The 26153-nt window shown below is 43.7% G+C and overlaps 3 protein-coding genes across 5 annotated transcripts; 2 read left to right on the forward strand and 1 right to left on the reverse strand.

Moving 5' to 3' along the window:
- The first annotated feature begins 8086 nt into the window (after nt 1-8086).
- Nucleotides 8087-14205, forward strand: LOC110500930 (suppressor APC domain-containing protein 1). The gene is made up of 4 exons (XM_021578436.3): nt 8087-8431; nt 9814-9981; nt 13566-13730; nt 13908-14205. The coding sequence occupies exons 1-4, from the start codon at nt 8330-8332 to the stop codon at nt 14001-14003; spliced, it is 531 nt and encodes a 176-aa protein (XP_021434111.2). The 5' UTR covers nt 8087-8329; the 3' UTR covers nt 14004-14205.
- A 2100-nt stretch (nt 14206-16305) lies between these two features.
- Nucleotides 16306-18239, reverse strand: LOC110500228 (uncharacterized). The gene is made up of 2 exons (XM_021577471.3): nt 18093-18239; nt 16306-17824 (listed from the first exon to the last, which is right to left on the reverse strand). The coding sequence occupies exons 1-2, from the start codon at nt 18122-18124 to the stop codon at nt 17278-17280; spliced, it is 579 nt and encodes a 192-aa protein (XP_021433146.3). The 5' UTR covers nt 18125-18239; the 3' UTR covers nt 16306-17277.
- On the forward strand, nt 17367-26106 carry LOC110500226 (PR domain zinc finger protein 4). Of its 3 annotated transcripts, none has more exons than XM_090214230.1 (11): nt 17367-17682; nt 19386-19443; nt 19568-19683; nt 19791-19979; nt 20128-20862; nt 21090-21239; nt 22719-22837; nt 22984-23069; nt 23168-23730; nt 24606-24774; nt 25035-26106. In XM_090214230.1, exons 3-11 carry the CDS (start codon nt 19569-19571, stop codon nt 25381-25383), a joined length of 2475 nt encoding a protein of 824 aa, XP_090070356.1. In that variant the 5' UTR covers nt 17367-17682; nt 19386-19443; nt 19568; the 3' UTR covers nt 25384-26106. The 3 variants fall into 3 exon arrangements, 2 of the variants coding, with proteins under 2 accessions (XP_090070356.1, XP_021433142.3); XR_016490250.1 differs by lacking the exon at nt 17367-17682 and adding an exon at nt 18603-18690 and having other exon boundaries at nt 23145-23730; XM_021577467.3 differs by lacking the exon at nt 17367-17682 and adding an exon at nt 18603-18690.
- The last annotated feature ends 47 nt before the right edge of the window (nt 26107-26153 follow it).

Raw genomic sequence — 26153 nt, forward strand, 5'->3', positions numbered from 1 at the left:
AGGGGCCAACACCCAACACCACTCCTCAGTCTGAGCTGAGGTTGTTCCAGGTTTCCAGACCAACGGCTATTGCTATTTATACATCAGCTGATGTAAAGACATACAGCATCACTTTCCCACCGAATTGGATATTGGCGACCAAAACATGGCAACTAGAGGTCATTTTTGAACATTTGTCTCTGAACTCGATTGTACTGCATTGTACTCTGCTTAACTTAACATAGGCCTACTATATTTTCTGGAGCTTGGATGCCAACTTTTCTGGGAGTAGTATTATCATAACACATAGCTGGCCGACCAGGCCCCTGCGAGATGAGTTTAAAACACAGACAAGTATGATCTGTAGAGCTGGCAAGGATGTGTTTGAGATATAGTCTTTGGTTAGAGTGCATTTTGTTAGTTGCACATATTCAAATAAGGGTTAGGCAGAATTCTTCCAGAAGAGAATGACTGGGCGTCTCCATTTGTTTCCAACTCAGTCATGGTGACGATTGTCTTATGACAGAGTAATGAGTTGACTCACTCACTGACTGTTCCCAATCTTGAGAACGTGCCCATGACAGTGTCCACGACTCTCTGAATTCAGCTGGTACCCTTTAAGAACAAATCAGTCTTTGCGCATGGCAGGGTTGGGCTTAATTAGAATTGAAGGCAGTCAATTCAGGAAACTGAAATTAAAACGAAATGATTGAAAAAGAGGCATCTATTTTTAATGGCTTCTTAATTAACTGCAAAGGAGAAGCTATCCATGTCAAAGGTTTTATCACTTTGAATTAAAATTCAATTTGAATTGAGCCCAACCCTGGTGCATAGCAGTTTGAATGCATTGTAATGTGTGGATTATCATCAGCAGACAATGAAGCTCCTCAGTGTTTGTGGGAAATGTGTCCCTCCATTGTTTTCCCTTGACCCTGTCCTTATTTACTGTCTATCTATTGGTCTCCAGGCCAGTCTTTAATCCTCCTGTCTGTCTACAATAGAATTTAACCTTAATGTTTGTTGATTCTTCTGTTCACAACACAGTATTGCTAAGGACAGCACATTTGTCTATTAGCACATTGACCCATGTTGTCTAGAGAGTACAGGCCCTTTAGAAACACACACAGCACAACAGCCAATACCCTAACTTGCACAAAGTACAATGTATTATATGGTTGAGTAGGCCCTATTATGTATTGTGTTGGATGATAATCATATAATCTAAAAATAGCTATCATTGGTTTGACATGTAAAATGTTTCAGAATAATCTCATAAATATGTATTGGTCTTGTAAAAAAAACGACAGAAATCAGTAACTTTTGCGCTATCATTACAATACTATCCTACACTGAATCCTATTTGTCAAACTCAGGATGTGGAACAATTTTCTTAAAGGTAAAAAAAGGGAGGAATCTTGTCAATCGGCTTCTGGGTGTGAGGAAGCTCTGAAATGAAATACTTGCAGGCTTATATGCCCCAAGATGGTAAATGTGCACATGTGTCGTAGGAGGCACTGCAGAGGACACAGTTCACAGTTTCATTTCTACAGGAAGTCTATAGTAAGAGGAAGCAGAGAACCACAGGGAGGAGGACCTCAGTTCACACGTGTAGGGGGTTTCATATGCCCTTCTGACAGAATTAACCAAGGCTTATACGCTCATGGAGACCATACAGTATGTCCCACATGCTAGTATCAGAAGCACATGGGGTTTCATTTGATGGTTGTCAGAAATGCAGGACACCCCATAATATTAAAATGCTATTTTAAAACACATACTATTTTCAGGAAATTCTCAAGATTATCCTATAAATTAGGACACTCACTAGGCTTCGCTGTTTCCTGTGTGGTTCTGATAGTGATACCACATCATCAGACTTTGGCTGCAGGGAAAGAAGGGAGGCAGGCTGTCAGATTCCAGTAGTTACATGTCTGCTGCTAGCGTCGATTCATTAAAAATATAAGAGTACTACCACCACTAATTTTCTGTCTCCCCAAGGCTCAATATCATACTCCCTCAACATTCAGCCACGTAGGATATATTGCAACCCAAGCTGTGCAGAGCAATAATGGTATGGCAATAACAAGCAGCAAACCATGACGGACCCCCCCCCCCCCCCACCAATACCTCCAACCTCCCCCATGCTCCAGTAAAGGAGGTGAAAGGAGGTGCCAGTAGGGGAGTAGTAGTCCTCCAGCTGTAGGAGTTACAGGTGGGTGAGGAGGGGAGAGGGGGACTGGGTTCAATTTCATGGGGGGTGAGTGGGGATCGGTGGGGGTTCAGGGGGGTAGGTTGGAGAGGGAGAGAGTGCAGCAGCTGGATATTATCAGGGGGTGCACTGGGGGAGTAAAATTTCAGGGTGAACTGGTTTAAGATGAACTATGCCTGGAAAGGCCAGGCATGGTGTTTATTTTTTTGGGGGCTAGCAGGACTGTTTTTGGGGGGGCTGGCAGGACTGTCTTTTGGGGGGCTAGCAGCACTGTTTTTGGGGGGGCTAGCAGGACTGTTTTTTGGGGGGCTAGCAGGACTGTTGTTTGGTGGGCTGGGAGGTTCTGTGGTGTAGAGCGCAGACTTTCAATTTCACTCTCTTCCTTTGGAGTGAGCTACAGTATGTGCTGTTGTGCGTGTATGTGTGTGTGCGTGTGTGCATGCTCGTTTGTGTATAGATACAGTATAGACATTTCTAGATACAGTATACAGTGGATTCAGAAAGTATTCAGACCCCTTGACTTTTTCCACATTTTGTGACATTATAGCCTTGTTCTAAAATATATGACTTTTTTTCATCACTCTAGACACAATACCCCATAATGACAAAGCAAAAAAAGATTTTTAGACATTTTTGCTAATTTATTAAACAGAAATAACTTATTTACTTAAGTATTCAGACCCTTTGCTACAAGACTCGAAATTGAGCTCAGGTGCATCCTGTTTCCATTGATCATCCTTGAGATGTTTCTACAACTTGATTGCAGTCCACCTGTGGTAAATTCAATTGATTGGACATGATTTGGAAAGGCACACACCAGTCTTTATAAGGTCCCACTGTTCACAGTGCATGTCAGAGCAAAAACCAAGCCATGAGGTTGAAGGAATTGTCCATAGAGCTCCGAGACATGATTGTGTCGAGGCACAGATCTGGGGAAGGGTACCAAAAACTTTCTGCAGCATGGAAGGTCCCCAAGAACGCAGTGGCCTCCATCATTATTAAAGGAAAGAAGTTTGGAACCACCAAGACTCTTCCTAGTGCTGGCCACAAGGCCAAACTGAGTAATCGGGGGAGAAGGTCATTGGTCAGGGAGGTGACCAAGAACCCGATGGTCATAATGACATGGCTTCACAGTTCCTCTGTGGAGATGGGATAATATTTCAGAAGGACAACCATCTCCACAGCACTCCACCAATCAGGCCTTTATAGTAGAGTGGCCAGATGGAAGTCACTCATCAGTAAAAGGCACATGACAGCTCATTTGGAGTTTGCCAAAAAGCACCTAAAGACTCTCAGACCATGAGAAACAAGATTCTCTGGTCTGATGAAACCAAGATTGAACTCTTTGGCCTGAATGCCAAGCTTCACATCTGGAGGAAACCTGGCAACATACCTACAGTGAAGCACGGTGGTGGCAGCATCATGCTGTGGGGATGTTTTTCAGCGGCAAGGACTGGAAGACTCAAGTCTGTAATCGTTGCCAAAGGTGCTTTAACAAAGTACTGAGTAAAGGGTCTGAATACTTACATACATGTTATATTTAAATTATTTTGGTTTTATACATTTGTAAGAGTGTCTAAAAACCTGTTTTTGCTTTGTCATTATGGGGTATTGTGTGTAGATTGATGGGGGGGGGGAAAAAACTATTTAATCCATTTTAGAATAAGTCTGTAACGTAACAAAATGTGGAAAAAGTCAAGGTCTGAATACCTACCGAATGCACTGTATACAGGTGTGTGTGTCTGTATTTAGGGTACCGAGTCGTCTGTTATTTTCAGTGTGTCTGTGGTTTAAGGTGATGAGGTCCCTGCTCTTTGAAAGGCGTTTTTCCAGTAAATGTATTTGTGTCGGTGGGCCAAGGAGATAACTCTGGCCTTTGTTTTCTTCCCAACGTGTGTGTATGATGGGAAGTGACTCTCTAGCCCTGTCTTAATGACACTCTACTTGACCTATGTAATCCAACATACTTAAGGTAAAGTTTTGGGCGAAATGTGTACATTTCAGACCCAAACGCTCTCACGCATACTAGCCTTGAATAGCATGTCTGTTCATTGTCTTTTGGAGGTAAGGTGAAATGCTGTTATAATTCCTATGCTGTGTTTTTATCCTTATCTTCATCTGGACCCCATCTGGTTTATATCTGGTCACAGTGTATAGGGCCCAGGCCTGCGTGTGTATGTGTAAGCATGTGAGCGTAGGTGAGTGAGGTCGTGCGTGCAACTAGCAAGGACACTCTCTCCTCCAGCTGGATGGAGTTTGCTTGAACTGCTGAACAGCAGTGATGATGAGGCTTTATGGGTTAAAGCATGTGTCAAACTCATCCCACGGAGGGCCGGGTGTCGGCAGGTTTTTGCTCCTCCCATGCACTTGATTGATTCATTAAGATCACTAATTAGTAAAGAACTCTCCTGGTTGTCCAGGTCTGAATTGAAAGGGAAACCCCCAAAAAACAGTAGACACTAAGCCCTCCATGGATTGAGTTTGACACCCTTGGGTTAAAGTAAGAGAGAATACATCCAGAGAACTGAGTGTATTCTGTAAGGGGAAACATTAGGGAGAGGGGCAGAGAGACCCTGTGCTGGGGTCCGCTCAATTGTTAAAGGGAGGTAGGGTGTTGATGGTGACTGGGTCAAGTGGGCTCATCTCCACTCAAATAGCTCTGGTCTGGAGTGAGTCTGATCTTATGAACCTGACTGAAAGAGAGAGAGGGAGAGACAAAGCGAGAGAGAGAGAGAAGAGAGAAAGAGAAAGATTCTTCCCTTCACAGACTGAGCCCCTCCTGTCTCATGGCTCGCTTCACTGCTCGCTTCACCTTGCGTAGTCAAGGTCATTACATGGGGTTGTGTGTGTAGGACTCCACCGACCTACTCGCTGGAACAATTGGCCTTGAGCATTGAGCAGGGTTGAGTAGGAGACGTCTGGCTATCTGCTCCAGAATAATGTTTAAATTACACCTCCGTTAAAGATACCCTCAGTGAGTTCTATTTCACTGGAGGACTGACTGGGGATTCAAGATCAGGTAGGTCCTTGCGGGGTTGACCAATGTGTGCACGTGTGTGCATACCTCTGTGGTTGCTTGTGTGTATTTATGTTTGGAAACTGTATGTGCTTGTTTGAGAGAGCTGTACAGGAAGCAGGGGCCAAATCTAAATCATCAAGTAGAGGTAGTGGACAGAAGTCTCTACTATGATGAGTGCTTTGGGAGTAGTGGTGTGTTACAGTGCTAATGCATTAGCAATCATCAACAAATAGCACGTTTAAAACTTTTGGGGGTTTGGTAATAATAATGTTTGGTGACAAGTAAAGCAAACAAAGGATAAGTCATCATCAAGACAGTTTGAGTTTCATACTCTTGTTTTTATCTTTGCTTTAGGGCAAGAGAGAACTGTTTAAGCCCTGGGGCTATGATTTAATTAGGGGTGTTTTCCGCCACACTGATCCTCAACAAGGGAACCCCACAGGGGTGCGTGCTTAGCCCCCTCCTGTTCACCCATGACTGCGTGGCAACGCAGGTCTCCAACTCAATCGCCAAGTTTTCTGACGACATAACAGTGGTAGGCCTGATTGTCAACAATGACGAGACCGCCTACAGGGAGGAGGTTGAGGGCCCTGGTGGAGTGGTGCCAGGAAATTAACCATTGCCTTGTTTTGTATCACATTCCAATGATAAAACTGGGGGGGACAAGAGGACAAGTACATTAGAGTGTCTAGTTTGAGAAACAGACGCCTCACAAGTCCTCAACTGGCAGCTTCATTAAATAGTACCCGCAAAACACCAGTCTCAACGATACTCAACTAGTCTAAAGAAGGCCAGTTTTATTGCTTCTTTAATCAGGACAACAGTTTTCAGCTGTGCTAACATAATTGCAAAAGGGTTTTCTAATGATCAATTAGCCTTTTAAAATGATAGACTTGGATTAGCTAACACAACATGCCATTGGAACACAGGGGTGATGGTTGCTGATAATGAGCCTCTGTATGCCTATGTAGATATTCCATTAAACATCAGCCGTTTCCAGCTACAATAGTCATTTACAACATAACACTATGTTTCTGATAGATTTTAATTCATTTTAATGGACAAAAAAAAGAGCATTTCTAAGTGACCCCAAACTTTTGAACGGTAGACATTGCTCGTTCTGTAATTTCTTAATTTCTTTCTTTTTAGATTTTTAGACTATGTGTGTATTGTCTTGTATTGCTAGGTAATACTACACTGTTTTAGAGTATGGCCCAATGACGTGTCAGCATATTCCTTGTTGTTTTGATCTAGACTGACTCTGGTTGATTTTAGTTGATTTTAGTTTTAGGATTATGTTGGAGATTAAAGACCCTGTCCTCGAGATCTCCAGAACAAGTCCTCCTGAGACAATTTGTTTGTCCTGGGAAATCTTCGATTGGCATTGAACCAACTGAACCAGCCTGCTCTGAATTGTACTCTTTTACTGCCCCCAAGTGGTTGTAAAAGGGTACAACTTTGTTTGGAAAGTTAGAAAACGTCATATGTAAACTAGCTGCTACCAGCAGTGAACAGGCACTACCGTTACAACAAGTAGCTTTATCTCTATCCGCTGGACGCAATGCTTCACTGCATTGCCAGCAAATGGAAGGGAGGGGCCCATTGACTCTATGTATGGTATAGGGAGGAACCCAGGACATTCTTTTTTTGTACCAAACCCTCTTGAAAATTGGGAACATATAGTTCTATTTGCTGTAGCATTCCTCGTCTGAATTAGCCTGTTTACACATTCCCTTGTTGTAGTCATGGAGCTGTCAATCTCTCAACTCATCATTTAAATGACACTTAAGAGGAGATTTAGATTGATGTGCTTTCACAGTAGGCTACATTGTCTTGACGCTTGTAAAAATAAAATGGGGCCCAACCGCTCTCTGTGCCATGGTCACATTTGGACCAAGGTTACATCTTGCCAGGGGGCATCTGCAGCAAAACCCCATGGTAATCATAGATTTTCTTCTCTATGGGAGTGATAGCGTGTTGCGTGCCGTGTCAATTTGCTCTGTTCAGACTGTATTTGAATACTGTATTCTACATATTTAAACCAGGCTTACCGGGCTGTCAGAAACAAATTGACACATTAAAAACAACCTTTTGTTTTTAATGAAATGTATACTAGTGTCAACTCTTAGAAACCAAATGCTATCTGTGACTTAAAAGGCTTCTTTGGCGGTCCACATAGGATAATCCTTTGAGGAACCCTCATTGGTTCCAGGTAGAACCCTTTTGGTTCCAAATAGAACCGTTTTGGGTTCCATGTAGAACCCTTTCCACAGAGGGTACTACATGAAACCCAAAATGATTCTACCTGGAACCAAAAAAGGTTTTCCTATGGGGACAGCCAAAGAGCCCTTTTGTCACCCTTTTTTTCTAAGAGTGCAGAATCATGTAAGCCTGAGGCTTTTTGTCATTCTCGTTTGACAGCAGTCAATGACCTAAGCGTACTGTACGTACCTTATGGTACTTTGCATTGTGTGATCTCTATGCTCAAGTGAAGTCACATTCCATAACATGTTAGAACAGAACAAACGCGAAACTGTTTGCCTGAAACCAGGGATAACTCCTCACGGCATGGCTACACCCATTCAGTCTGTACTCCTCTGTTTCGATAGGGGATGTTTTTGATGTAGTGTGTGGAGCAGGGGAAGAGGCTGCTATCTCCATGCCTGTGTTACCCCCCCCCCCCCCCCCCCCAGTCAAAAAAATACCCCAGGCTCACTTTTCCAATTCCTGTTTTCTGTCGCTGCAATCTTTTTTTTCCATTGCCTTGTTCAGTCCCCTCTGGTGGATCTGTCAATAAGCCAGTCATGACAATGACACGTAGAATTTTTCATTACCTTGCCCCAGGGCACTATATAGTTCACTACCCATGCCTCTTTTCCACTCTTGTTCACACCCTCTCTCTCTCTCTCTCTCTCTCTCGGATTCTCTCTATTTGTTCCTGTCCTGTTCAGACGAAGCCTGCTGTGTTCCCTAGCTGTCTGTACTGCTGTTTAGCGAGAAGTAGAGCTGTGTAGGATTGAGCAGGACAACGTGTGACCACGTAGAACAGTCTAGGGCTGTGTGTAGGGCTGTATCAGCAGGGCACAAGGGCTGTGTTGGGCTGGCAGAGGTAGGGCTCTCCCATGGCCTACCCTCAGTGCCCAGCCCCTGGGTCCTACACCATGGTCATCATCCCTCTCCGGAGCAGCCTCTACAGTCTTGACGCCCTACGCTTCTACCTATGGGTGAGACCTGTGTGTGTGTGTGTGTGTGTGTGTGTGTGTGTGTGTGTGTGTGTGTGTGTGTGTGTGTGTGCCTGAGTGCGTGTTGATACGTATCAGGGGCTTCAGTTTGACAGATTCATAGGTAAAATATGCTGGCGTGAGTGCACACCGTGTCTCTGTCTGACTGACTGACTTATTGCACCGTACAGTATGTTCTGCATATTACCAAAGTGAGCGTATCAAGACAGGAAGGCCGGCGTGTGCATTTCACATGGTCTTATTTCACATAGGATTATGTAGAGAACTGTAGCTGCGATTATAGATAGCCAGTGTCTGTTCGACATGAAATGAGAGAGGGAGTTACAATGAGGCAATCAATTCCAAGCGTCATAGACACAAGCTATTGTATTGAGTTTGTATTGAGTAACACCAGCCAATAGTATCAAATCAAATCAAATGTATTTATATAGCCCTTCTTACATCAGCTGATATCTCAAAGTGCTGTACAGAAACCCAGCCTAAAACCCCAAACAGCAAGCAATGCAGGTGTAGAAGCACGGTGGCTAGGAAAAACTCCCTAGAAAGTCCATAACCTAGGAAGAAACCTAGAGAGGAACCAGGCTATGTCGGGTGGCCAGTCCTCTTCTGGCTGTGCCGGGTGGAGATTATAACAGAACATGGCCAAGATGTTCAAATGTTCATAAATGACCAGCATGGTCAAATAATAATAATCACAGGCAGAACAGTTGAAACTGGAGCAGCAGCATGGCCAGGTGGACTGGGGACAGCAAGGAGTCATCATGTCAGGTAGTCCTGAGGCATGGTCCTAGGGCTCAGGTCCTCCAAGAGAGAGAAATAAAGAGAGAAAGAGAGAATTAGAGAGAGCATACTTAAATTCACACAGGACACAGGATAGGACAGGAGTACTCCAGATATAACAAACTGACCCTAGCCCCCTGACACATAAACTACTGCAGCATAAATACTAGTACACCCCAGGTTCTATCTGGAGCTTCATTACACACATAAGGCTACACTCTTACATTTTTGTCATTGCTTAAAATGACTCTATTCACTCCTTGTTTCATGAGGTAGTTCTAGTGTCATGGATACAGATCCATGTTTAGTCTTCGAAAGGCAGAGCAGCAGGACTCCATTGCAAACAGCCACCCCAATGACAAATTCCCACATGTTTAGTCCAGCTCCTCACAGCTTCCTGGCAAAAGCCTCAAGATAGTATTACAGTCGCACAGTAGTAGGCGACTCATCAACACTTTATTTCCATATCCAACACAACATACTTGTAGCTCTACCAACTTCCCTTTCCAACACAAATCTCCTATATGGAAAATAAAGCTAATTGAATTTGAATGTTGCCTAAATCTCACTTCTTGTTGTCTCAGATTAAGAGGCTAAAGAGCTTGGAGAGGGAGCAGGACTCTCTGTGGACCGGGCTGCAGGTTCTGGAGCGAGCCCGACTATGGTACCGTCATAGACTGGAGAACAACAGATCCAGGCAGGCTAACGTGGGCACCGGGGCTGGAGCTAGGGCAGAGGTGTGGGGAGGAGAGGTGAGTTACTACAGTGAGATTGTTTTACACAGATAGACAGAGATACAGAACTTCGCAAATTGTTCTCCATATTGGCACCAAACAATAAAACGAGCAGTCTAACTAACATTTTAAATGGGAATTTTATGCCTTGGAAACTCAAGCTGAGCTTGCATATTCTGTATATACAGTTTAAGTTTGAAGTTTACACACACTTAGGTTGGAGTCATTAAAACTTGTTTATCAACCACTCCACAAATTTCTTCTTAAATCAAATCAAATGTATTTATAAAGCCCTTCTTACATCAGCTGATATCTCAAAGTGCTGTACAGAAACCCAGCCTAAAACCCCAAACAGCAAGCAATGCAGGTGTAGAAGCACGGTGGCAAGGAAAAACTCCCTAGAAAGGCCAATATCTAGGAAGAAACCTAGAGACGAACCAGGCTATGAGGGGTGGCCAGTCCTCTCCTGGCTATGCCGGGTGGAGATTATAACAGAACATGGCCAAGATGTTCAAATGTTCATAGATGACCAGCAGGGTCAAATAATAATAATAATCACAGTGGTTGTAGAGGGTGCAACAGGTCAGCAACTCAGGAGTAAATGTCAGTTGGCTTTTCATAGCCGATCATTCAGAGTATCTCTACCGCTCCTGCTGTCCCTAGAGAGTTGAAAACAGCAGTTCTGGGACAGGTAGCACATCCGGTGAACAGGTCAGTGTTCCATAGACGCAGGCAGAACAGTTGAAACTGGAGCAGCAGCACGACCTGGTGGACTGGGGACAGCAAGGAGTCATCAGGCCAGGTAGTCCTGAGGCATGGTCCTCGGGCCCAGGTCCTCCGAGAGAGAGAAAGAGAGAATTACAGTGTCCTTAAATTCACACAGGACACCGGATAAGACAGGAGAAATACTCCAGATATAACAGACTGACCCTAGCCCACCCAACACATAAACTACTGCAGCATAAATACTGGAGGCTGAGACAGGAGGGGTCGGGAGAGACTGTGGCCCAGTCCGACGATACCCCCGGAAAGGGCCAAACAGGCAGGATATAACCCCACCCACTTTGCCAAAGAACAGCCCCCACACCACTAGAGGGATATCTTCAACCACCAATTTATCATCCTGAGACAAGGCCGAGTATAGCCCACAAAGATTTCTGCCACGGCACAACCCAAGGGGGGACGCCAACCCAGACAGGAAGATCACGTCAGTGACTCAACCCACTCAAGTGACGCACCCCTCCTAGGGACGGCATGGAAGAGCACCAGTAAGCCAGTGACTCAGCCCCTGTAATAGGGTTAGAGGCAGAGAATCTCAGTGGAGAGAGGGGAACCGGCCAGGCAGAGACAGCAAGGGCGGTTTGTTGCTCCAGTGCCTTTCTGTTCACCTTCACACTCCTGGGCCAGACTACACTCAATCATAGGACCCACTGAAGAGATGAGTCTTCAATAAAGACTTAAAAGTTGAGACCGAGTGCGTCTCTCACATGGGTAGACAGACCATTCCATAAATATGGAGCTCTATAGGAGAAAGCCCTGCTTCCAGCTGTTTGCTTAGAAATTCTAGGGACAGTTTGGAGGCCTGCGTCTTGTGACCGTAGCGTATGTGTAGGTATGTACGGCAGGACCAAATCGGAACGATAGGAAGGAGCAAGCCCATGTAATGCTTTGTAGGTTAGCAGTAAAACCTTAAAATTAGCCCTTGCCTTAACAGGAAGCCCGTGTAGAGAGGCTAGCACTGGAGTAATATGATCAAATATTTTGGTTCTAGTCAAGATTCTAGCAGCCATGTTTAGCACTAACTGAAGTTTATTTAGTGCTTTATCCGGGTAGCCGGAAAGTAGAGCATTGCAGTAGTCTAACCTAGAAGTGACAAAAGCATGGATACATTTTTCTGCATCATTTTTGGACAGAAAGTTTCTGATTTTTGCAATGTTACGTAGATGGACAAAAGCTGCCCTTGAAACAGTCTTGATATGTTTGTCAAAAGAGAGAGAGATAGTTTTGGCAAGTCAGTTAGGACATCTACTTCATGCATGACAAAAGTAATTTTTCCAACAATTGTTTACAGACAGATTATTTAACTTACAATTCACTGTATCACATTTCCAGTGGGCCAGAAGTTTACATACACTAAGTTGACTGTGCATTTAAACAACGTGGAAAATTTCTGAAAAGTATGTCATGGCTTTTGAAGCTTCTTATAGGCTAATTGACATCATTTGAGTCAATTGGAGGCATACCTGTGGATGTATTTCAAGGCCTACCTTCAAACTCAGTGCATCTTTGCTTGACATCATGGGAAAATCAAAAGAAATCAGCCAAGACCTCAGAAAAAAAATTGTAGACCTCCACAAGTCTGGTTCATCCTTGCAAGCAATTTCCAAACGCCTGAAGGTACCACGTTCATCTGTTCAAACAGTAGTATGCAGTATTAACACCATGGGACCATGCAGCCATCATACCTCTCAGAAGGAGACGCATTCTGTCTCCTAGAGATGAACGTAATTTGGTGCAAAAAGTGCAAATCAATCCCAGAACAACAGCAAAGGACCCTGTGAAGATGCTGGAGGAAACAGGTACAAAAGTATCTATATCCACAGTAAAACGAGTCCTATATCGACATAACCTGAAAGGCCACTCAGCAAGGAAGAAGCCAGTGCTCCAAAACCGCCATTAAAATATCAGACAACAGTTTGCAACTGTACATGGGGGCAAAGATTGTACTTTTTGGAGAAATGTCCTCTGGTCTGATGAAACAAAAACAGAATTATTTGGCCATAATGACCATCGTTATGTTTGGAGGAAAAAGAGGGAGGCTTGCAAGCCGAAGAACACCATCCCAACTGTGAAGCACGGAGGTGGCATCATCATGTTGTGGGTGTGCTTTGCTGCAGGAGGGACTGGTGCACTTCACAAAATAGATGGCTTCATGAGGTAGGAAAATGATTTGGATATATTGAAGCAACATCTCAAGACATCAGTCAGGAAGTTAAAGTTTGGTCGCAAATGGGTCTTCCAAATGGACAATGACCCCAAGCATACTTCCAAAGTTGTGGCAAAATGGCTTAAGGACAACAAAGTCAAGGTATTGGAGTGGCCATCACAAAGCCCTGACCTCAATCCCATAGAAAATGTGTGGGCAGACCTGAAAAAGCATGTGCGAGCAAGGAGGCCTACAAACCTGACTCAGTTACACCAGCTCTGTCAGGAGGAATGGGCCACAATTCACCCAACTTATTGTGGGAAGCTTGTGGAAGCCTACCCAAAACGTTTGACCCAAGTTAAACAATTTAAAGGCAATGCTACCAAATACTAATTGAGTGTATGTAAACTTCTGACCCACAGGGAATGTGATGAAAGAAATAAAAGCTGAATAAAATCATTCTCTCTACTATTATTCTGACATTTCACATTCTTAAAATAAAGTGGCGATCCTAACTGACCTAAGACAGTGAATCTTTACTAGGATTAAATGTCAGGAACTTAAATGTATTTGGCTAAGGTGTACGTAAACGTCCGACTTCAACTGTATATGTCTTTACAAGCTAACAAGTGTCGTTAAACCGTACAGTCGATATTAAACATATCCCTCTGTACAGGGGGTGTCTTCGTGCCTCCTGCGGTCTCAGATCCAGAGGGTGAATGGATCTTTGGGTAGTCTGATGATTGAGCCCAACGTAACCAGCTGTCCCTCCTCTCCGAAGAGGGACGGGGTCGAGGTATCAGACAATGAGCTACGGTGGCAGAACACGGTACTGGTACAGGTGAGAGAGAACCCCTTTAGTATCTTTATCCTTGATCTCCAACCCTGGTCTTGGAGAGCTAACGGGTGTGCTGGCTTGTTTATTTCACAGCCCAGCACTAAAGCATCCTACTTCAGTTCTTTTGATTCATGTGAGTGGGTAGATTAGGTCAATTTTTCCTATGTTTTATTTTGGCAGGAGGTGAGCGAGAAGAATTTTCAAATCTCCCTGTTGGAGCTGGAGAGAGACCGCCTTTTGCAAGAGCTGAGTGTGCATCTAGGTGTGGAAGTGTAGTGGGCATAACTGAGTTATTTGAGTTTGTACATTGCTATTAAGCCCATTTCACTTTTATCCCACATGAGCGCACACACGTGACTGAACACCACTTCATAACTCTTCAACTAAAGTTATTCCAATCTATGTACGGATTTCATTGTCTCTCATCACTGTAAATATGCATGTAAAATAATAATTCAATATACTGAATGTACAAAGACTGAGTGTGTTATTGTCTTGTTTTCTTCAGTCCTGTTGGCTGAATAACCAAACTGACATGTAGGATCATCACCTCAGGCTCGTCCTCAAATTCCAAACCTGTATGCAAATGCCAAGTGGTCTTAGGCTAATTATGTTTGTCTGTCATGTACCGCCTGTGAAACACAGAGCAACACCAAACATCCCCAGAAGGCCCTAAGACCCTCAGCTATGGTGAAATGTGAAGGTGAATTCATATGTTGCAGTTCAAAATCTATAGTCAGAACATAAGCAGAGACAAACTATAATATTTAGATGATTGTCAAGTTATATATATATTTTAAGAGATTGAAAAGGTGTCACCAAGTACACTGCAATCTGATACACCAACTCCTTGTGCAGTAGATTTGTCTCCGGGCAGTAGCTAGTACCCTGCCAGCACCCTGTACCCTCTCTGTCAACGTTCATCATAGTTCACATTTCCGCCCCAAGCCTGTGAGGTTTCTGTCGATACACGTTACCGCTCCTCCGCTGGTGGTCCCGCACTGATGTTACCTCAGCTGATAAGACTTATCTATCCTCTCTATCACTGACACATGGCTGGCTCGCACACACACACACACACCTCGCGAGGATAAACACACTAAGGCAGCCATGCCCTGCACTCAATCTATTTGCACAAACACTATCAGACTAAATATCATTCCCCTGTTCCATTCAGTATAGTGTGGCTGTATGCTGGCGTTTATGGGCTATCATGAACAGGAGCTTTGGGAATGTTACTTTGCAATTACTAGTGCAGTCTACCACATGGCAGCAGGCCTATTTATCTAACGTTCTATTTCTTCCTTATGTTTTCTTCCTTCTCCTGTTTTCATTGTTCTCGCCATCTTCTCGTGGACCATTGTTGTTGTGGGGGATTTTCATCAGAGAGAATGGCGGTATCATTGTCCCCCAGAGAGTGTTTATCCTGTACCTATACTGGCCCAGTGTCTCTGCTCACTTGTTTGGCCCAGAGAAGTGATGTTGCCGCTGTTTGTCTGTGTTTGGAATTATACATATCCCACCAAGGACTTATAGTAATCCCAAACAGAGAGCGAGAGAGGCAGGGCACTGGGATGGACATACCCAAGCACTGCACGTTTAGCGGGGCACATATCACGTGCTATCGTTGGCCAACGCTTTCAGATTATGACGACTGCCTGAAACTCGCATTTGAAAAGCAGCTATTGGACTGAGAGAGGAGGCTTTGCTCAGTCAGCTAGGCCAAGGAAAGTTGAATGCTACTGAATTGTCACATCAACACATCAAATACAGTATGTTGCACACACTGTATTTGTAAAGTGCACATTTCTTTGGCCCGAACAATAATGATAAAATTGCATTCGTAAACGCAATCACGTACAGACCCTTTGTAACAAGACAAAAAGAAAACATCCATTACGGAAGATGCTTTCAAATAAGTAGGCCCCTGTTCCCTCTCTACAGACCGCCACTGAACCATCAAGAACAGGGTGCCAGCACTCAGCTAATTATTGGTTCTAATTCACACTGCAGAGCCAAACAACCTTTTATTGAGGATGTCATGCTTCTATGACACTTGACAATCTTTCTTCCTTGCCAGCATGGTTTATTGACTTTCAACTCTGCTGGTCTCCCACTCAACCTATCCTGTACCCTACTTGTTGTGATGTTTTCTTTTTCTTTTTTTCTGTGTTTTTCCTAGAGCTGTAATGATTTGTGTCTATGGTTTTTCCTATGAAGGAGAATTAGGATATACGTGCACCCACTCCCCTGCAGGTCTGTAGTGGTGTGAAATGTAAACAGATACATAGTTTGGTGGCTTCCTCTCGGGTGCTGCGGGTTTTTAATGCATTCCACAGACTATTAGGATGGAGAACTTCCTGCACAACCTCAGATGGCACCCTCAGATGGTTACTAGCTTTGAAGTACTCAGGAAGTCTAATAGACTTCACTGGGGGTCTAAATTAATCTATAACATCTCCAAGATGTTTTTATCTCCAAGATGTATTACAGTAAAACAGTAGTGTTGTGTTTGCATCAACAAAGTCCTGTGTATTTTATTTTCATGGCTGCCTGGCAATATCAGATAATGGATGTGTTTGTTTATGACAACTCGATAATGGTGTCCATTTTATTAACAAAGGGATACTGAAAATACTGTACATCCTCTTTTAATACTTGTTGTAATACAGTGTCCCAAAAGGGCACCATACAAAGAAAATAAGTGTCACTTTTCATCACTGCCAAAGATTATGCTAAAATGTATTAAAAAGTGTCCAAAGTTTCAATCATCCACACATAATAAAGTGTGATAGATGTTAACCTATTAGTCAGAGTGTAGAGTGTAAACAGTCATGAGACACACACTTCTGATGGATGCACCACTCCAGGCTCTCCTGTCATCAAGGCATTGATGTTCGGGCCTACACTCCCCTGAACTGAGTTCAAATGCTGAAAGGATGGATGACTCAAATCCACTTGCTTTCAGTCCATCACATCAGTGTCAAATAGCTAAGGATGAAATATGATTAATTCGCTCTAAAAAAAAAGTTTGGGGATTTTTTCCCCCCCAATCATTTTACTGGCACACTGAGTCACTGACACAACTGAAAATGTCATAAGGAATGTAGACCTACACAATTATATCTCTAGTGGCCTGTTTTCGAGTGTGATGCGATGACACTGTACATGAACAAGGAAGTGCAAAGCACGTACTGTACCTATGCAAAATATATTTGGGTTAAGGTCATTCTAAGCCTCACACTGGTTTACAAAGGCAAACCAAAATACCCTAATGCCTGGGGCTCCATGAGAGAAACATTGTGCAACTTTTAACCTGATTTAGCATCTGATAGCAGGCTTTACAGAGTCCAAAGGTGTCCATTGTCAAAATGCACTGTCTTGTTGCTTTTTGTCAAAATCAAGTAATCAAAATGTTCATTGAAATGAGTGATAGAGTACACAGTTCATTCATATATAACTTTCATGTCATTTCTTTTTTTTTAACCAAACTTCAACAAGGGTAGCATAACGTGATAGGAAAGTTAAAGTTTATTCGTTTTACACAGTTCTAGAAACTCAACTCTCCACTGTCGCTGTTCTTTGACTCGCCGTCGCTGTAGCATTCTGTCATCTTTGGCACGGGCGCACGGCTGCGCATTTCTCCAGCTGACATTTCAACTATCCCACCACCACGGGACACGTTGACATCTAACATACTCTGCAAGTGTTTTATGTAGTATATTGCAGCACGCAGTGTCTCCACTTTGCTGAGTCTTTTGTCCTCGAACTCTTGGGGAAGATGCTCCCGGAGCCGTGCGTAACCCTCGTTTACACAGCGCACCCGCTGCCGTTCCCTTTGGTTCCTTTTTCGAATGAACGCTGGTTCGAATGAATAGTCATATACACCGATGTGCCTGTGGAATGGGAAATATGAGAGACTCCCTGCGAATCTCTGACCGTACACAGGATCCAGGTAGGTTGTTGTGTTCAGGGGAAAGGGAAGTCCAAGCGTGTCCTTGTAATGCGCTATCTGGTGATTCATGGAGAGGCCGAGCGCTATGGGTTGGACATATGGGATGCGCTCATATAATCCCTTCTTCTGTTCCGACATCTTTCTGCAAAGAAAAAAATAATTTAGGGTTGAATTATACTAATGATATAGGCTATTCATTATAACACAATACTATTAGATTAGCCTGTAATCATGAAAAGTATGAAGCTCATCAAACCCATGGTTGTATTGGAAATTATAGGCTATTTCTAACTTTCATGCGTCTTAATTTTCCCAACACCCAAAAGCCTTCGAAATTACAGTGTAAAATCCATGGCACAGACTAGAACATTTCCATTAATTCCACAATTGAATTAATGACCTGAGCTTACCTTCTCACAGAGTCTTCATAATCATCTCTCATCGTGCGTTATCGCCTTTCCCCGTTTATGTTTGTCTATTGAAGTATGCAGCTGAAATTGTAACCTGTTAGAAAGCAAGTTGTCATATCCCCATTCCCTCTGTCTGTGACAATCTCTAGTTTTTGTTGGTTATCATGCCAGGTGGGTGTGATCCTATTCTGGGCGGGGAGAAAGGGATAGCAACACATTCTCTCAAAACAAAACTACAGTATGCTATGTATATGAGTAGACATGTATTACTGAACAAAATTGAATAATTGGGGATATACTTTTGACAGCAACATGATAGGGATAGTGGGGACAACGGGAGATAGAACTGTCAAACAAAAGCCATGTCTAATTTGCATATTGAATAAGCATCTAAGTCAATTCGCTTAAGTTACGTTTACACAGTTGTTGAACTGTGTAGCCTAAAAAAAACTTTTTGTTAGGGTCGGTGATAAAATAAAATAAAACAGAGAGGCTTTGGCAAATGACCTCAGATCAGATGTTTGTCCTGCAGCGCTGCATCTTGCTTGCGCATGCTCAGTGTGTCACGCTGTCATGGACCCGGAGAGGAAGCCTTTTGGTATGTTAGCTTTTGTTTTCTTAAAATGTTCACTTACTGTATGCTAAAAAAATATATATCTATTGCATGAATATATAACATCACAGCATTGTCTTTGAATCGTCAACTTGAGCTATACGCTCAAAAAGGGATCGTAAGGTTTGTTAGATCAAATTGTTAGTTTTTCTTGATTCTCGTCAACTAGCTAACGTTACTGTTAGCTAGCTATGCTTAGCAAGCTAGATAGATAAATAGCCAGCTAACTACAATGCCAATTGTATTCATGTGGCTAAAAGGTGCAATATGCAGAAATCGTTTCTCATTTTCCTAATAGTTTGCCTAATTTAAGTTTGTGTCTAAACAATGGATAGTGTAGATAATACTTTTTTTCATTAAACCAATAATTATTTTGTATTGAAGCTGGTGTACAAAACCGAAAGTAAAAAAAACTTCTTACACTTGCTTTCAACGAGAAAGACTGATCTATAAGTCACATTTCTATGTGAATTTGGTCAGGTCACCCACAAGTTAGCTTACATATAGCATACTTTGTTGATAGGGCCTCAGGTCAGTGGCTCTGATTTGGACTGTAACATGTTCTATGAAAGAGATATCTTGCTGTTAGATAGCTAACTCATGCATTGTGTCATATTTTGCAACATATTTTGGTGAATGTGACATGAAGCAAATTGATTATTGATCTCTATCTTCTCCAGCTCGGCAGAATGCACACATTTCACACTATCTTGGATGAGCACACACTACCGAAGTCAGGTATCCAAACACTGTGAAAGACTTTCCACACACATTTTATGTTTTTTTTGGTTTGTTGTCAGCCTCAAATGGGATATTACACAGCTTTTTCTAACACCTTTGACTTTTGTTGATTCCTCTCCAGAATGAATGACATGAACCTCAGCCCTGTTGGGATGGACCAGTTAAGTGTGCCCTCTGTGAGTGCCAGTCATCTGTGTCTACCCACCTCCCCAACACACAACCCCATCACTACAACAGGTAAAACACATTCACTTATCTGGTGAAACTGTATTTTCTTAATTTGTTTACATATTTATTGCAAATATAGTTGTTGATACAATGATCAATACATACATTTTCTTCAGGCATGTCTGTGGCTATACCCAGCCTGGGGCCCTCTCTTGGGTCTCTGCCTTCTGCTCTGTCACTCATGCTGCCAATGGGTCCTCTTGGTGACAGAGGGGTCATGTGTGGCCTTCCAGAGAGGAACTACTCATTACCTCCTCCCCCCTACCCACACTTGGAGAGTAGCTACTTCAGACACATACTGCCAGGTAGGACGAAGCACTTCTCTTCACCACAGTATGTAATCTCCATTGTATCTCTCATGGATATCTTAAGGATTAATGATATTACACCATGACACCTTAGCTGATCTATTTGTACGTGGATTGGACATGATTTCTCTTTCTCTCTATCAAGGTATCCTGTCTTACCTGGCAGACCGGCCTCCCCCTCAGTACATTCAGCCCAGCAGTCTAAACATGGATGGGACTCTCTCTGTGTCCAGCCAGAACCCCTCAGGGATGGACCCTTACAATGGCCCTGGAGGGCCTCTGGAACAAGGCCTGGTGTCCCTGGACTCCCGTCAGGTTGGTGGCCAAGGAGACCTCCACCAGGGTGGGGGCCACGAGGTGCAGCTGGACTCCACAGGGCTGAACATGGAGTCCCGGGTCAGCAGCCCCATGTCCCCAGACAGGATGGGAGAGGACCTGGCCAACATGGAGGGGGTGGTGGGGGCTGAGAACCAGCAGCAGCTGGGAGGGAGAGGCCAGAACCATGAGGGCCTGGGAAGAGTTGAGTCCTCTGGGGGCGTGATGCCCATGCACGGGCCTGGCCTGGAGCTTCCTGTGGGGATGGAGCCAGAGCACCTAGGGGGCCGGGTGGGGAACTCAGGGGGAGGCGGTCTGGGGGAGTCTTTACACAGCTCAGGGGAGCTGAACTCTGGGGTGGTGAGTGTGGTTCTCAACCAGTCCCAGCTGGAGCCTGTGTCACTCCATGGTCATTCGGGCATGGGCCTAGAGTCGGTGAACGTGTCCCCCATCACGGCAGAGGTGTCCCTGGGGCCAGAGAACAGCCTGTTGCTGGTCAACTCCACCCTGCAGCTGGAGGACTCCACCTCCAACAAGGAGAACATGGTCACTGCCTTCACCATCTGTGAGTAAGAGGGAAGGATGGCGGACATTTTGCTTTTGTGTTTACTTGTGCTGAGTTATTGCTGGGCCCGGTGGCTCATTTTGGTCTGTAAGGGAAATTTGAGCTTAGTAATGTATGAAGCTACACTAGCTTACTGTTGTTCTGCTCTCTTGATCCATTGGAAGCCTTTGAACTTCTGATCTGTATATCTTTGTCCTAACTTGTTGTTATACTGTGTTGGAGAACAGGGTGTACGCTGTGTGAGCGGTCGTATCCCTCCGACTGCCCAGAGCACGGCCCAGTCACCTTTATCCCAGACACGCCCATCCAGAGCAGAGCCCGTCTGTCTCTGCCTCGCCCGCTCTGCCTCCGCATCTCTGTAGCTGATCAGCCTTTAGGTATGGAAACCGCCGTGGAGATGCAAGCCTCAATTAATCGGGGCATGGATTCTTACAAGGTGTCAAGTGTTCCTCAGGAATGCTGGCCTGTGTGGACTCCAATGCTTCCCACAGTTTTTTCAAGTTGGCTGGATGTCCTTTGGGTGGTGGACCATTCTTCATACACACCTTAAAACTGTTGAGTGTGAAAACCCCAGTAGCGTTGCAGTTATAGACACAAACTGGTGTGCCTGGCACCTACTACCATACCCCGTTCAAAGGCACAAATATTTTATCTTGCCCATTTACCCTCTGAATGGCGCACACACACACACAATCCATGTCTCAAGGCTTAACAATCATTCTTTAACCTGTCTCCTCCAATTCATCTACACTAGTTGAAGGGGATTTAACAAGCGGCATCAATAAGGGATCATAGCTTTCACCTGGTCAGTCTGTCATGGAAAGAGCAGGTGTTCAAAATGTTTTGTACACTCCGTGTGTATTGATCTGGGCATTTCCATGTAAAAGGAGCCATGAGCACCAACATGTGAAGTTCATAGGAGCATTTAAAATTGGGTGTCAAATGAAAGCCAAGAGTCCATATTTTTGTTTTTTACATTAAGACATATATACATTTTTCAACTATGTTCCTTCCTAAAAAAAAATGAATAAGCAAAGGTTTTGATTTCTGGTTAAACAGATGGAAAATGGCTCTTAGAAACCCTCTACCAGGAAAAAGTCTTAAAAGGTATTATAAATAGATAAAAAGACAATAATATTGAAGACCCCTGTCAACTAATATCAAAACTTATATTTTGTTTTGGGGACATTTTCCTGCCTTCTGTAAGTTTTAAACATTTTGTGCCTTGAAATTACGTTACCAAAAACGCACATATTTTACGATATTATCTAATTTCTCTCCCTAATGAGGAGAGAAGATAATGAAAGTTCACAGAAGTAACAAGTAAAGGTCGACCTATCAATTAGTGTTTTTACTGATATTTTGTTTAGGAATTATTAAGTCATTTTAAATTCAAAGTTACCAAATCGGTCATTTCCGCAATTGAATTGGCTACAATGGGAAATCACAGTAGTCGCAAACCACAGTTGGGTTCACGAGATTGGACAGTACAGCACAGGAAAGAAAAGTATAGCTTAGTACAGTAGACTACAGTACAGAAAAGTATAGTACAGTAGTGTCAAGTACAGTGAACAGTAGAGCAACACGAGTTGAGTACACTAATGTACTGAACTGTACTGTTCTGAACTATACTTTGCTGTACTGAACTCCACTATACTGAACTATACATTACTGTACTCTACTGTTCTGTACTGTACTCTACTGTGTTTGCCGTACATTTTAAGTGAAACATCTGAGTCTCAGCGCAATTCCGTTACTGTGGAATTGCCCATCTATGAGATCTGCCCACTGAAAACAACCTATAGCTTGTTTGCACCTCATCAAAATCTCTATATGTGTGTGTGTGTCTCTCTTAGGAGTGTTTGCCCGGGACATCATACCTCCTAGGACCTGCTTTGGGCCCATGGTGGGTCAGCACTGTAGCAACGTAGACCTGCAAGACTGGCCAGACAAGGACACCCCTCAGATATGGAAGGTCAGCGGCTTATACTATACACATCTCTTCATTTAGTTTTCAGATGACCTTATGATAGCATTTCATGGACTCACATGCAATTCTATGTCAATTATGTGGATGAAGGAAGGCACCATTCTGACCAGTAGATGGTGGTGTTGTTTCAGATGTTCCACAACAACGTGCTGGAGTTCTGTATTGTGACCACAGATGAGAATGAATGCAACTGGATGATGTTTGTCCGCAAGGCACGGTAATTATCACTTAGTGAAGCCACCTCATGCATTTTGCTCAATGTTATCTTTGATCCAAAATGACTTCCATTCAGATCTGTGGTGTCTCTGTGAGCAGGACCAGAGAGGAGCAGAACCTGGTGGCCTACCCTGACAACGGGAAGCTGTTCTTCTGCACGTCCGCTGAGATCCTCCCAGACCAGGAGCTGCTCTTCTACTACACCAGGGACTACTGCAGGCAGATGGGGGTCCCTCAGGTCCCAGAGGGCCAGATGTGCCAGTGCGGCAAAGAATGCCAGTCCTTCGCGGAGCTCAAGTCCCACTTGAGCAGCCACAACAACCAGGACCACCCCCATTCCCACAGCCCCAGCCAGGACCACCACCAGGAACACCACCAGGAGGGCAAGCTGCCCAGTGGTACATCCAGCTCCTCCTCATCCCCCTGGGCCTGCCACTCCCACTCTAATAACACAAATAACTCTGGCTCCAACCCACACTCACACAGACACTCGCTTGAGAGGAAGTACAAGTGCAGTATGTGCTCGCGGGCGTTCACCACGTCCACTAAGCTCAACGTGCACTTCATGGGACACGTGGGGATGAAGCCGCACAAGTGTGAATACTGCAGCAAGGCCTTCAGTGATCCGAGCAACCTAAGGATGCACCTCAAGATACACACAGGTAGGAGATGGGTGGCGTGGCCTGCAGCTAGGGGATGGGTGGCGTGGCCTGCAGCTAGGGGATGGGTGGCGTGGCCTACACTCACACGTGCACACGTATACACATTGACATGGGACCTTTCAACATAGCAGCTTAGCATTATCTGTGTCAGTCTCAGGGGTGTTTTTAGATTATTCAAGATATTATTAGTTGCTTTAAAGACATGGGGGTTCTACTGTATACAATACCAGTCAAAAGTTGTCTTTATTTTACATTGTAGAATAATAGTGAAGACATCAAAACCATGAAATAAAGCATATGGAATAATGTAGTAACCAACGAAGTGTTCACCCTTTGCCTTGATGACAGCTTTGCACACTCTTGGCATTCTCTCAACTAGCTTCAACTGGAATGCTTTTACAACAGTCTTGAAGGGGTCTTGAAGGGGTTCCCACATGCTTGTTAGCTGCTTTTCCTTCACTCTGCGGGCCAAGTCATCCCAAACCATCTCAATTGGGTTGAGGTCGGGTAACAAGGTGCACCTGTTAATTGAAGTGCATTCCAGATAACTACCCTATGAAGCTGGTTGAGAGAATGCCAAGAGTGTGCAAAGCTGTCATCAAGGCAAAGGTTGGCTACTTTGAAGAATCTCAAATATAAAATATATTTTGATTTATTTAACACTTTTTTTGGTTACTACATGATTCCATATGTGTTATTTCATAGTTTTGATGTCTTCACTATTATTCTACAATGTAGAAAATAGTAAGAAAAAAACCTGGAATGAGTAGGTGTGTCCAAACTTTTGACTGGTACTGTATAAGGTGATTGATTATATGGTCTACGTATGCTTCTCATATAGGTTTTACTCACTCGAACGTCATGTGCTCCCACAGGTCAGAAGAACTACAGGTGTAATGTGTGTGAGAAGTCGTTCACTCAGAAGGCCCACATGGCGTCTCATATGGTGATTCACACGGGGGCCAAGAACTTCAAGTGTGACCTGTGTGACAGGATGTTCATCAGGAAGCAGGACCTCAAGCAGCACATGTTCACACATACACAGTAAGTCAACTAAAACAAGCTATTGACATGAGTAGTATGGGAAAAAGTCTCTGCTCTAGTTAATAGCCTGTAACTAGGGCCCAAAGTTTCTACTCAGGTCACATGGCCAGGGAAAACTCCTGGACACCAGATGTAAACATACTTTATAAAATATCTGGATTTCCATCTGTCTATTTTCCTCTGTTCTTATTGGCATTTCCCCTTCTATCCCTCTGCACTCTTTTCTCCACCCCTCTCCTGTCATCATTCCCAACGCACAGAGAGCGACAGATCCACTGCCCCAAGTGTGACAAACATTTCTTGAGGACCAACCACTTGAAGAAGCACATGAACTCCCATGAGGGTCGCCGGGACTACATCTGTGAGAAGTGTGAGAAGGGCTTCCTCACCAAATACCACCTCACCAGACACCTCAAGATCTGCAAAGGCCCCAAGACTGACCGAGGGGCCCAGGAGGAGGAGGAGGAGGAGGAGGAGGAGGATGAGGAGGAGGATGAAGATGATGATGATGATGAAGAGGAAGTAGAGAGACTGATAGATCCAGATAGCAGAGAGGACTGTGGGTTAGAGGGATACGATTCTGAGAAAGCATTGTCGCCACACAATTGACTGTGACTTCATTGTGCCAATACTAGATATGTTTATTTATATTTACTTCGTTTGAACTGTTAGTTTGTTTTGCCAATATCTCATTTGTTGTCAAGTTAAGGTTTCTTTTATTTTCAAATATCAGTTTAACATTGGGAACAATCAAACAAGGATAACCCAGATTGTGATTTAGAGGTACTGTATATGCATAGACTTCATGTTTTATTTCTTACATTTTCCTTGCCAGACAATGATGATGATATGCTGCTCTATCATCGCTCCATACATTAGTCTGAACTGCCATCCTATAAGTCGTTTGTGTCGATGTCGAAATTATGTGATTCACGTAGGCTGGCTTTGGCCCAACCCATCGGTTTCTGGGACCAATCAGAATGTGTTTGGGTTCTCAAAGAGTCGGGGAGGAAAGCAAATCCAGACTCATCATGGAGAAGTAATGTTAGTGGGCTTGCTGTTTGGCCGGAGCGATGTGGCTGAGTAGCCAGGCAATAATTTTCCTAGAAAAAGTTATAATTATGTTTTAACTCAAAAGACATGGCCTTTTAACACACAATAATATATATATTTTTAACAGTGGTCATCTCTTTATGGAATAGATGCTGAGTTTGAGTCTGTCTCTGGATGCTGGTTCTGCTGCTGGTTGAATGTTGAAGAAGTATACCATGTGATGTGTCTGCCACAATTTATTTTTGTATGTATGTATGCAAATATATGAATAATGTAAAACGTCAATTCCTTATTGATTGTGATAATGTAACAAAATATTACATTCC

Source organism: Oncorhynchus mykiss, chromosome 21 (genome assembly GCF_057628025.1).
Source record: "Oncorhynchus mykiss isolate SJ-2025 chromosome 21, ASM5762802v1, whole genome shotgun sequence".
Lineage (NCBI taxonomy): Eukaryota > Metazoa > Chordata > Actinopteri > Salmoniformes > Salmonidae > Oncorhynchus > Oncorhynchus mykiss.

Coding starts and splice junctions, on each gene's coding strand:
- LOC110500930 (XM_021578436.3), top strand. CDS start 8,330: ATGGCCTACCCTCAGTGCCCAGCCCCTGGGTCCTACACCATGGTCATC. Junction 8,432..9,813: donor CCCTACGCTTCTACCTATGG/GTGAGACCTGTG, acceptor TTGTTGTCTCAG/ATTAAGAGGCTAAAGAGCTT. Junction 13,731..13,907: donor AGAACACGGTACTGGTACAG/GTGAGAGAGAAC, acceptor TTATTTTGGCAG/GAGGTGAGCGAGAAGAATTT.
- LOC110500226 (XM_090214230.1), top strand. CDS start 19,569: ATGAATGACATGAACCTCAGCCCTGTTGGGATGGACCAGTTAAGTGTG. Junction 20,863..21,089: donor GGTCACTGCCTTCACCATCT/GTGAGTAAGAGG, acceptor GTTGGAGAACAG/GGTGTACGCTGTGTGAGCGG. Junction 23,070..23,167: donor ATGTTTGTCCGCAAGGCACG/GTAATTATCACT, acceptor CTCTGTGAGCAG/GACCAGAGAGGAGCAGAACC.
- LOC110500228 (XM_021577471.3), bottom strand. CDS start 18,124: ATGAGAGATGATTATGAAGACTCTGTGAGAAG. Junction 17,825..18,092: donor TATGAAGACTCTGTGAGAAG/GTAAGCTCAGGT, acceptor TTTTCTTTGCAG/AAAGATGTCGGAACAGAAGA.